Source organism: Callorhinus ursinus, unplaced genomic scaffold, assembly GCF_003265705.2.
Source record: "Callorhinus ursinus isolate GAN/ISIS: 27379988/994484 unplaced genomic scaffold, GSC_fseal_2.0 scaffold55, whole genome shotgun sequence".
In the NCBI taxonomy this organism is placed as follows: domain Eukaryota; kingdom Metazoa; phylum Chordata; class Mammalia; order Carnivora; family Otariidae; genus Callorhinus; species Callorhinus ursinus.
Window position 1 is genome coordinate 8,541,430 of NW_027397117.1, and position 12,643 is coordinate 8,554,072.

The 12,643-nt window shown below is 41.6% G+C and overlaps 1 protein-coding gene across 3 annotated transcripts in view; it reads right to left on the minus strand.

Moving 5' to 3' along the window:
• Positions 1 to 9,806: 9,806 nt before the first annotated feature.
• The window catches only part of TPST1 (tyrosylprotein sulfotransferase 1), a 160,355-nt gene continuing 157,518 nt past the window's right edge, over positions 9,807 to 12,643 (minus strand). For 2 of the 3 annotated variants that reach the window (XM_073884230.1, XM_073884232.1), the window contains 2 exons: positions 12,020 to 12,067; positions 9,807 to 10,359 (listed from right to left, as the gene is read on the minus strand). In XM_073884230.1, the coding sequence (XP_073740331.1) occupies positions 10,302 to 10,359; positions 12,020 to 12,067 (106 nt within the window). In that variant the 3' untranslated portion in view covers positions 9,807 to 10,301. Of the gene's footprint in view, positions 10,360 to 12,013; positions 12,068 to 12,643 lie in introns of those variants that run through there. The other variant, XR_012375709.1, reaches the window with a different exon arrangement.

A 12,643-nucleotide genomic window follows, 5' to 3' on the forward strand; every position in this document is an offset into this window, starting at 1 on the left:
AAAAGCATCCATCTTCTTTTCCATATTGCCTTCTTAGTTTTAATTTCGATTTAAATATTTTAGACATATAAACAATTATGGACAATAATAATTGAAAACCCATGTACTTAGCTCCCAGCTCATGAAACACAAAATTACAAACACAACTGTATCTGCACACACCTCCCTAATCTCATTCCCCCCTCTCCTAAACATGGTACGTATTTTTCCATGCATATTTTCTCTTTAGTTGGGATATATGATACAGAAAAGTGCAAAACCATATATGCACAGTTTGAAGAATGATTATGAAGGAGATACCCATAAAACCACATTGCCAGCCCCCACATTCTCCAAGGGTCCTCCCTGATGAAGGCAACCTCCATTCTCCCAGAGGTCGCCAAAATCCTCACTTTTCTGACAATCATTTCCTTGTTTCCAAGCTTAACCACCCTCGTCTACATCTCTAAGCAATGCAGTTTAACTTTGGCTATATTTAGACTTTATTTTCTAAAGATTTATCTATTTATTTTAGAGGAGAGAGAAAGAGAGCAGGGGAAGGGGCAGAGGGAGAAGGAGAGAGAGCATTTCAAGCAGGCTCCCTGCTGAGCATGGAGCATGACAGGGGGCTCCATCCAACAATGCTGAGATCATGACCTGAGTGGAAATCAAGAGGTGGACACTTAACCAATTGAGCCACCCAGGCGCCCCTGTTTTTATACTTTTTTAAAAAAATATTTTATCTATCTGAGGGGGAGAGAGAGAGAGAGAGAGATCACAAGCAGAGGAGAAGGGTAGAGGGAGAGGCAGACTCCCCGCTGAGCAGGGAGCCCGATGCGGGGCTCGATCCCAGGACCCTGAGATCATGACCTGAGCCAAAGGCAGACGCTTAACTGACTGAGCCACCCAGGCACCCATGTTTTTAGACTTTAAATAAATGCAGTATTATCCATGCCACTATTGATGAATATTTAATTATTTCCTAGTGTTGTAGTATGACAATCAATGCTGCTATGAGCCTTATTTTAATATCTTTTGCTGCTCTGAACATATCAAATCACGTCACACCTGCATTTAAAGCTCTTGAAGAGTTTCAGAAAGGGGTAAAGAAAAAAAGCTTGGTTCTGAGTGAAGTGAAGGGAAAATGGGAAAAAAAAGAAAGAGAAAAGAGCAAAAAAAAAAAAAAGTGCAAATACTCTGTGGAGGAATTTTGCTGGGACTCAGAACTCTTCTACCTCCCAAGTTTTAACTCCAATACATTGATCTTTGATCACTAGATTCTGTTCTTCCATCTCTTTGCCAAAACCTGATTTACTTGCTTTTCTATTTCCTTATGACTGATAGTCCCTTACCCTCCCACCCTTTTCTCTCAGGTATCTGATAAACTAAAATCACTGGATTTTATTTTCTCCCCTATCCTACCAAGATCCTATGTATCCATTTAAGCATCTCCCTAGGGAATGCCTTTGTGTGTTCCCTTTCCAGCACCTGACCATGGGACAAAACCCATTAGATTAACCCATCAGCCTTCCATGCTCTGCCTCTGGGTGAGCGCCATCACCATATGAACTGGTACCACTATAAATGCATGATGAACAGTGCCCTTGGGCCATCTGTCTGTGTGTTTCTTCTAGTCAGCTCTCTTTTCTTTTCTTATTTTTTTAAATTGAGGTATAATTGACATATAACATTATATTAGTTTCTGGTGTACAAACATAATGGTTCAATATTTGTATAAATTGCAAAAAGATTACCACACTAAACCCAGTCAATATCCAAGTCAGTTTCCTTTTCTAGTTCCAATCTTGTCTTTTTTTTTTTTTTAAGAGGCAGAGCATGGAAGGCTCAGAACCAAGCTTGCCCACTTGCTCTCAACCCAGCTCAGCTGTCCCCCAGCCTCTGATGCACCCCTTTCATTACCCACTGCTATTCCTTAGCCTGGACTTCTCTTCCTATCACCTGCTTGATAAATGTGACCGATGTTCACATTGGCTCTCACTTCTTTTCTGATCTCCAGTCACCTCTGAAAGGATTACGGTCAAATCCCATGGGTGGGTATGGATATTGGAGCCACATCCCCAATTCTCCCTCCCACCTCATGCCCAGTTTGTTTTGCATTTTCATTGGTCTATCATTTCAGGCTTAAGCACTTCCCAGCTTAAGGGAACATGCTTCCATCAAGTGGAAAAAGAGTTTAGGGGAAATATAATCCCCTGCACCCTGAGAAAACGCACCCTGTCTCCTGATGTTCCTTTCTTTGGGGTCCTCTCCCCGTTTCTACATTCTTTGTCTTCCTAGGCATCCTGACCCACTCAGAGACTGTTGGATTTGAGGCTGGGAAGGGCCTGCTTTTCTGAGGCAGAAAAAGAGTATCAGGGAAATGGGAGCTTCCTAGCTCTGATGTTTGTTTTGACGTTTCTTGAAATTGCCAGCTGAGAGTCCCTTTGGTTGGCTAGAAACATTAAGGTGTAGTGAAATATTTAAACGTCCTGAGGCAGGATAGGATTAAAATAATCTCTAGAGCAGGGGTTTGTGTATTTTTTCTGTTAACAGACACATAGGAAATATTTTCAGCTTGGTAGGCCATATAGTTTGTCTCTACTCAACTTGCAGCTGTAGAGAAAGCAGTCACAGACATATATGGTACGTGTGGCCAGATTTGGCTCACTGGCTGTAATTTGCCAACCCCCAGGTAAGATAAATAAATGCATCCTAACTGCATCGTGATCCTTTCAAATGTGCTCCATCCAAACATCCAAATGGCTGAAACCCTGCTTCATTTCTGATTCAAGTCTCAGTTATTCCTTTGTGAAGAACAATCAATAACCAAGTCTTCAGATTATTAATATTACTAACTTACCTGAAGATTGGATAAATGAGACTTACTAGAAAATAAATGAACAGAAAGTCAATGTTAAGTCTCACTAGATGTGTAGTTTTGGGTAAGTTGCAGCACTACTCAAGACCCCAGTTGTTCTGTATTTTTTTTTTATCTGTGGAATTAGGGGGTTCAATCTCTTGATTTATTTCCTTAAAAAAAGTATTGTTTTTGGGGGGTCTCCTTGTGGTGGTGGTACGAGAGCAGAGTGGAAACGGAGGCAGCCAGTCACTGCAGGACAGGATTGAGAAGGTTTCTTCCCCTCTTTGACTGAGTTTTAGTTGCAAGGAGGCATTCTGCTTCCAGAAAATTCTCAAGGAAAAGTACTGCAGGCAACAGTAGTAACTGTTGGATCAGGCTCTAAAGGAAAGCATGGAGAGATTCAACCAATTAGCCTGAAAGTTGGAGATAAGTTTCTTCTCCCAGAATATGGAGGCCCCAAAGTAGTTCTGGACCGCAAGGATTAGTTCTTATTAAGAGATGGTGACATTCTTGGAAAATATGTAGACTGAAATAAATCACTATTGAAATGGCATCGTGTGAAGCTGTCCATTCCTCTGAAGTTCTGAAACCTTTCCTATAAATAATTTCCATGTCTAATGATATCTAAGAACATAATAATAACTCATTGTTTACTTTTTTACAAAAATAATTCATGTTGATCAAAGCACGTTTAGAAAACAGAATTAAGCAGAAAGAAGAAAACAAGAATCCCCACAATTCCACCACCAAGAGATAACACTTAACATTTTGGAACACGTCCTTTCAGTTGTCTATCAATTTAGCTATTCTATTTAGTTTCCTACCTATCCTTTAAATAATAAAAATGGGATCATAATAAACAGCTTTGTGATCTCAAGTTTTCACATAATATAACATGAACATTTTTCTGTGTTATTAAATCTTTTTTTTAAAGATTTATTTATTTGAGAGAGCGAGAATGAGAGAGAGAGAGTACATGAGAGGGGGTAGGGTCAGAGGGAGAAGTAGGCTCCTCTCTCGCTGAGCAGGAAGCCCGATGCGGGACTCGATCCCGGGACTCCAGGATCATGACCTGAGCCAAAGGCAGTCGCCCAACCAACTAAGCCACCCAGGCGCCCCAAATCTTTTTCTACAATATCATATTTATTAGCTGAGTTCTATTATGTGGATGTACCACAATTCATTTAACCAGTACACCCTTTCACTAGATTGCTTCAACTTTTTTATTTCAAAAAACTGTATCGCAATGGACAGTTTTGTAGAGAAAGTGAACCATGCATGATATATATATATCCCCTTATTTTTTTTTTTCAACTTGAAAACAAGTTCAGTAGTCATTCCATGTTTGACCAATAGAGGTCATTTTAGGCTTTCTCAAAGTAAGGCCTTAAAGCCATTTCTATAATATATAAGAACAAAAATAGTGGTTTTATTGTGAAAATGATTCAATTTTGGGTCTTTGGTAATAATCAGCTCCAGAGGAAGAATCAAACTCCTTTATTTTTCTCTCTAACAAAATTAACTCTCTTTCTCTCTCTCACACACACATACACACCCAATACTCAAATAATGAACTCCTTTGTTAGGATTTCAACACAAAATGAATAAAAATTACCTCTTTTGCCCAATTCAGAGTAACTCTGGATGCTCTGCTTTACACAAAGACCTAAAGTGTCTGCAGAGGGCACCTGGGTGGCTCAGATGGTTAAGCATCTGCCTTCAGCTCAGGTCATGTTCCCAGAGTCCTGGGATCGAGTCCCGCATCAGGCTCCCTGCTCCTTGGGAGCCTGCTTCTCCCTCTGCCTCTCTCTCTGTCTCTCATGAATAAATAAATAAAAATCTAAAAAAAAAAAAATAATAAAGTGTCTGCAGAAGACTGCAGTGGATAGTGAGGAGCAGGGAAGGGAACTCAGTGCTGAAAATATTGACCTCCCCAGAGAAAAGCCCAGACAGCTCCTTTAGAAATACAGATTTGGGGATAACACTGGATGGAGTCTCGCCTAGACCATTACTTATCTATCACCTACTAGCCAGGTTTTGGTAGGTGATAGTACATACATTTTGTTAGAACCTGAAATAATTGTTTTATGGGCATTTTTCTTGATTTTTACCAAGACCATAAATTCCCAAGGGCAGTGATCTGCCTATACTTCCTGGCGCACCACCCAATTATACCTAGGAAATTACTAAGTACAAGGGAGGTACTTAAACAGTTGCAACTCAATGCTAATGGCAAGTTTCTATTCTAGTATAAAGATGATTATTGGAGATGCAGAGTAGTGGTTAGGGTGTCAGCTCTGGAGCCAGGTTGCCTCTGTTTGAATCCGGACTCTGTCACTAGCTGTACTAGGTACTTTACCCTCAGAGCCAGTGTTTGTAAAATGTAGGTCGCAACAGTACATCCCTCAGGTGGTAGTTATGAGAATTAAATGAGATTAGACATGGGGGCGCCTGGGTGGCTCAGTCGTTAAGCGTCTGCCCTCGGCTCAGGTCATGGTCCCAGGGTCCTGGATCGAGCCCCGCATCAGGCTCCCTGCTCAGCGGGAAGCCTGCTTCTCCCTCTCCCACTCCCCCTGCTTGTGTTTCCTCTCTTGCTGTCTCTGTCAAATAAATGAATGAAATCTTTAAAAAAAAATAAATGAGATTAGACATGTAAAATGGTTAGCAAAGGGCCTGGCCCATGACAAGTTCTTGATAAGTATTACTAGACCGATTCCTCGATTAGTGATTACTGAGGGTTTTTTTTTCATTTTTAAATTCTATGATTCTTCATGGCTGATGCTCTCTTTAACTCTTCCTGTGGCCTCTGAGGACACCAGCCTCTCTGGCCTTGTGGGTTCACTTGCTGTCTGTGGCCGATGGCTATGCTGGCTCCAGGAAGCACTCTGATAGAGGCCACACGTCTAACCTGGTCTCCTGTTGCCTCCTTTTAAATTTTACTCCAGCCATCTTTCATCTGTTTAACAGGAGTTCCATTTGGTTTCACCCAATCACATAGACAGTCATCTTCATACACGTGATCCAAGAGGCCAACAGGAAACAGAAACGCTTTTCTTCATAGGGCTCAAAAGAAGTGTGCTTGGGCCAGAAAGAAAGAAAGCTTTGTGAAAGAGGGAATGTCAATAGGGATGGAAATAGCACAGCATCTGAAGATGAAGCCAGTTGTGCCGAGGTTTCCTTTTTCCCCCGAGTCAGCCATTTTGTGCAGTGGTTCTCTGTCCTTTTCCTAGTCCAATACACGCCCACCTGTAATAGTGGAGTCTCTAGGGGTGGGCAGGTGGGAGAAATGAAACTCATGTCTCCTTTGGGGCAAGTACTGGAGGCAGGCTGCGTTATGGTTAAAAAAAGTCCTCCTTTCCCGGGTGCCTGGGTGGCTCAGTTGGTTAGGCGACTGCCTTCGGCTCAGGTCATGATCCTGGAGTCCCAGGATCGAGTCCCGCATCGGGCTCCCTGCTCAGCAGGGAGTCTGCTTCTCCCTCTGACCCTCTTCCCTCTCGTGCTACCTCTCATTCTCTCAAATGAATAAATAAAATCTTTAAAAAAAAAATTACCATTGTCACAAGACTTTAAAAAAAAAAAAGTCCTCCTTTCCCATTCTGAGAGGCTCTAGAGGAATATGTAACCTCCTCCCTACAAAGTCAATGACATAAGACTAACACAGGAAATAAGCAAACAAATAAATATTATGTTAAGCTGAAGCTGACTTTATTACTATTTGGAGGTTGGAGCAGTTGTGTAAGGAGAAATGGCACTGAAAGCAGCTGAGCCCTTAATGAGGCTGGGATTTCCCAGGTAGAGGGGAGAGGGTTTTCAGGCATCTGAAAGCAGCAGAAAGTGAAGGAGTGTAAGGAAGACAGGTAGGAGGCATACTGTACACTAGAAAGTGGGAAGCCCACATTGTGGAGGCAGAACAGTTTATTTTTTTATATTTTTAAATTTTTTTTAAAGATTTTATTTTATTTATTCATGAGAGGCAGAGGGAGAGAGAGAGAGAAGCAGAGGGAGAAGCAGGCTCCCAAGGAGCAGGGATCCCGATGCGGGACTCGATCCCAGGACCCTGGGATCATGACCTGAGCCGAAGGCAGACGCTTAACCATCTGAGCCACCCAGGTGCCCCGCAGAACAGTTTAGATGTAATGTGTTAGGCATTAGGGAATCAAAGAAGGTTTTTGAACAAAGAATTGATAGGACAGCAGTATTCCTTTTCAACTGAAGGGGACAGGCCTGGGTGAGAGGACTGGAAAGAGGGATGTTCAGGTCAGGCTTGGACTGAAGTAGCAGCTCACCCTGATAGCACTATCTGAGGGGCCTTGTCTAAGGGACTTGATCCAGGCGAGCCTGTTTTTTCATCTGTAAAATGATATGCCAGAGGTTTCTGGGAGAATTAATCATTTACCAAGTATTTTCCCAGGTTCCTAGAATGTGCCACTTTGCTAGGTGTCAGAGATACCAAAATGGACAAGAAAATGTTATAGTCTCTGACTTCCAGGAAATTACCACCTAGTATAGGAGACTGACAATAGAAAAAAAAGTCAACAGATTAAAAACTGCCAAGTCTGATAAGGTGATACTGTGATGAAGAGAGGCAGGGAGGGCATCTACTTTTTAGGTCAAGGGGTCAGGAAAAGTCTCTCTGAGGAAATGGAATTTATTGAGACCAGAGAACTGAGAAGGAGGCTATCAGGCAAAGAGCAAAGGGAAGAACATTCCAGAGAGAGGAAGAGTATGTGCAGAGGCAGGAAAAGCTTGGTGTGTTTCCAGGGGATGCAAAGAACCTTAGAGCACAAGGGGTGAGGTGGGGGAGATGGAGAGAAGGGCAGTGGCTAGATCATGGCCGGAATGTGGGTTCTATTCTAAAAGAGAGGGTAAGGCGAAGGACATAACTATACGTGCATTGTAAAACTATTACTCTGCTGTGTGCTAAACTTTGGTGGGGGGCAAGAGTAGGGATGGGGATATTATTTAGGAGGCTCCCTATTGCAACAGTCTGGGTGACAGACGGTGCTGTCTTCCATTAGGGTGGGGGCAGTGGAGCTGAAGGGAAGTAGATGAATTCAAGAAGTATTTTAAAGGTAGAATGAAAGATCTTGTACGTGGGGGGAAAAAGGGAAGGAAAGACTCTTGGGTTTCTGGCTTGCATGACTAGGTAGAAAATATTATTTGCTGATGGATAAGACCAGAGGATGCAGAATTCTCAAGCCAGGAGTAAGAAAACACATAAAACACCTTGTTCAGTGTCTTGCACATGGAAAACCCTCAATAAAAATTACTATTGTTGTCTGGTTATTCTGTATTGTAGAACAATGGCTTCTAGAAAACAGCTGGCAACAGTAACTTCTCTGTCCTTAAATGTAGTAGGGAGGCATGAAATAGAACAGGATTCTGAGACAAATGGATGATAGGTCTTCATGAAATAAATTACAGCAAAATCTTCATTAAGAAGTTAAGATGCATGTCAATTAGTCTTCAACAGAGGAGGAAAGAATATGCAATAGGAAAAAGTCTCTTCAACAAATGGTGTTGGGAAAACTGGACAGCCACATGCAAAAGAATGAAACTGAGTCACTTTCTCACACCATACACAAAAATAAACTCAAAACACATAAGACCTAAATGTGAGACCTGAAACCATAAAAATCCTAGAAGAGAGCACAGGCAGTAATTTCTCTGACATCAGCTGTTAGCTACATTTTTCTAGATGTCTCCTGAGGCAAGAGAAATACAAGCAAAAATAAACTACTGGGACTTCATCAAAATAAAACGCTTCTGCACAGCAAAGAAAGCAATCAACAAAACTAAAAGGCAACCTACAGAATGGGAGCAGATATTTGCAAATGACATATCTGACAAAGGGTTAGTATCCAAAATATATAAAGAACTAATACAACTCAACACCCAAAAAATAAATAATCCAATTAAAAATGGGCAGGAGACGTGAACAGACATTTCTCCAAAGATGTACAGATGGCCAACAGACATGAAAAGATGCTCAACATCAGTCATCATCAGGGGAATGCAAATCAAAACCACAGTGAGATCTCACCTCACACCTGTCAGAATGGCTAAAATAAAAAACACAAGAAATGACAAGTGTTGGGGAAGATGTGGAGAAAAAGGAACCCTTATATACTGTTGGTGCAACTGCAAACTGGTGTAGCCAACTGTGGAAGACAGTATGGAGGTCTTCCACAGTTGTGAAGAGCATGGGGCATAACTTTTTAACTCCTCAAAAAGTTAAAAATAGGATGAGTCCAGTAATTGCACTACAGGGTATTTACCCAAAGAATAAAAAACAAAACAAAACACTAATTCAAAAGAATACATGCACCCTGATGTTTATAGCAGCATTATTTACAATAGTCAAATTATGGAAACAGTCCAAGTGTCCAGCAACTGATGAATGGATAAGGAAGATGTGGTACACATACACACACAATGGAATATTATTTGGCCATAAAAAATGATCTCTTGCCATTTTGTAACAACATGGACAAAGCTAGAGAGTATAATGCTAAGCAAAATAAGTCACAGAAAGACAAATACCATGTAATTTCACTCATGTGGAATTTAAGAAACAAACAAATGAAGGAAGGAAAAAAAGAGAGAGAGACAAACCAAGAAACGGACTCTTAACTATGGAGAACAAACTGATGTTACCAGAGGGGAGGTAGTAGAGGGAGGGGTGAACTAGGTGAGTGATGGGGATTAAGGAGTGCACTTGTTGTGAAGAGCACTGGGCATTAAATGGAAGTGTCGAATCACTGTATTGTACACCTGAAACTAATAATCACACTGTATGTTAACTATACTGGAATTAAAATTAAAAAATTAAAAAAAGTTATGATGCATAGAAGGGAATATCTACAATACAGCCAGCTGAAGAAACTTTGGTTTATCAATCACTGTCTGATAAGGTCTTACTGCTTCTCTGAAATCACAGTAATAAAAACATGTAAACCACCAGAAATGCTTCACACATTTAAAGCTTTTATTTTGAAAAATAAAATACAAAAGTCATTAAGTTGTAAATGTACGGTAATTCCTCAACTTCTCAAAAACAATACAATGAATTATTTAAATAATTAAGATATTTAATATTATCCACATCAATACATTTAAACAGGAAGTGTTCTACGAAACATTAGAACATGTACAGACAACCTATTCCAAGATGAAACTGCCCAATTTTGCTTATAGAATTCCATTTTAAAACCCTCCCCTTGAAACAAAAGTTTGGAATCTGGTAAGAAAAGATGAGGACCAGAGCAGTTTTAACAGAAAGCACACGCTCCCTCTGGGCTTCTTATCCACAGGGTTGTGCATGTAATTAGGATCAAGAGCACTGCAGTCAGGAAGATCACTCAGGAAGGCCCAAATGTATACTGACATCCCACCCTCGCAGTGGGAGGAGACGGGCAAGCCAACAGGAGATGCGGGCCATGGTACCTACGCTCTACTGATCTCAGCGGGGGACAGCCAGTCCTAGAACTTTCCCTCCTGTTGAAAGGCAGCAGTCTTCCCTAGGGCAAACAAATAGAATACGGTTACAGGTGTGGAGTCACACTTTCATTCTCCCCGGCACCCAGCTGCGGTCCCGGCCTAAGCCAGGTAGGCAGCGAGGAGGACAGACGGTCACAAGAGCAGCCGCCTCAGAAGGACTACCAAGGAAGCACACACTCCCTCAGTCTGGGATGCTTTCAGACGCCTGCCGGTCGCTTTGGGACGCCAAACAAGCAGACGGCAGCCAAAGCACGGGCTGCTCCTGCCCATTGCTGAATGACTGCGACTGTCATCTGCAATTGAAGCTACTGCAGGGGAACTGGTAGGGATGTCACATGTCCAGGGGTCTGACATGCTGACTCTGCATTTGAAAGAGTAGATACCAGGGTTCTTTAAAGGAAGATTTAGAGAACACAGCGACTGTCATTCAAATGCCAAAGGGACCCCAAAGACAAGAAGAAAGACTAGTATCCTTCCTGAGATGCTTTGTTGTCTTCCTGCTTCTTCTGAGTCCTCTCACTGCATGTGGCCCCTACAAGCTACAACAAACATGCAAGGATGAAATGTCAGAAAAAAAATCTCTTAATTCAAATTATTCAGTCTTAATTTTCTCATCAGTACAACAGGTATAATACCACCTACTTTGCCAGAGTGGTTTGAACTCTGAATGAGTTCATTCATATATTACATATATGAATATCATATTATATATTATATAGTATGTGTCATATACGTTATTTATATATTACATACATAAAATGCTTGATATTTTATGCCTCGTATAGAGTATGCTGTCAATACAATGTTATTATATAAAATAAAACTAAAACAGCAAGCAAAACTATAAGAAAAAAATCAGATTTCTAAAAAAGCTTTTCAAGTTCCAAATGATCTAAGGCATTACCACATCATTCAGAACAAAACACAATCTTAAGGAAGTGTGGGAAAGGGGTGTGAGCTCTGAGCAGCTACGTCAGGAGCTCTGGGTTCAGAAACCAGCTTTGTCACTAATTGGCTGGTGTCCCTGGACGTGTACCTGATGATTACTCAGATATAAAGGGGACTGATAAGGCATGGCTGGCCTAGCCCAACTGTAGCCCTTACCTACAATGAGACAATGTAGGTTACAAACAAGACCTTGTTGTACATTAAAATCTGCAAGGACAGACTTGACCAACTCCCCAAAATATTACTGCAAAAACATTTGCACATCCAGCACACACAGAAGCAGCATGCGGTGGTGGAAGCAGCTCTGGCTTTCACCTTCCTGTGATGGGACTTTGACAAATAACCTGCTCTCTCTCGGGGATCAGTCTCCTTACCTGCAAACAGGTTAGTGGGATTAATGGTCTCCAAATTGCTTTCAGTTAAAATATTTTATTATCTTATACTCCTCTTCATATTAAAAATAACAACTAACACTGTTTGAGTGCTTAGTAACAAGCTTTCTGTAGACATTATTATGGTTAATTCTTACTATTACTCTCTTATTAATACTGTCCTCACTTTACAGATGAGGAAGCCGAGACACAGAGAAGCGACTTGCTCAATGCCACAGAGCCCAGATTCCAACGCAGGCTGATGGACTTCAGAGCTGTGCTCTCTACTCCAACCACACTGCCTCCTAGGAGAGCTTAAGCAGGGAAACCCAAAGACCAAGGAATGTCCCCCAACTCTCACCTCACGTACGTTAAGTGGTTCCTGGCTCTGCTACTCCACTTCCTCAGTCTGTCAAAGGAAGCAAAAGATGTTTTAAAAGTCCTTGAAGTTGGTCAGGATGAAAAGTGACTGCTCCCATTGAAATATCAGGGGTAGCTTGTAGGCTCTGATCACAGATTTTCTAATGAACTCAGTCTGCTACTATTGTATAATAAGGAATCTGACTGGACTATGTCCCTAGTTCCTGGTAGGGAGACCCTAAATTCTTGGATTTTCCCAGGTAACGGGAATGTCTTCATTATTCCAGAGCTCCCTGGATCATACTTGAGTTTACGCTAAGAGATGAGATAACTCAGGATGGGGGCTGGTCACAGAAAGATCAAAAGAGCAGAAACCGGTTTTGCCACTAATTGGCTGGTGCCCCTGTGATTAGAGAGCTGGGAATTTAAGCCAGCCAATCTCTGGATAGGGGATGTTGACTGGCATTGACTTCAATCACATGGTCAATGATTCATTCAATCACGTCTATGTAATTAGATCTCAATAAAAACTAGGGACGCTGAAGTTCAGGGGAGCTTCCTGGTTGGTGAATGCACTGACATGCTGCTGGGACGGAGGAGTACCCTGATTCCACGGGGAATGGGC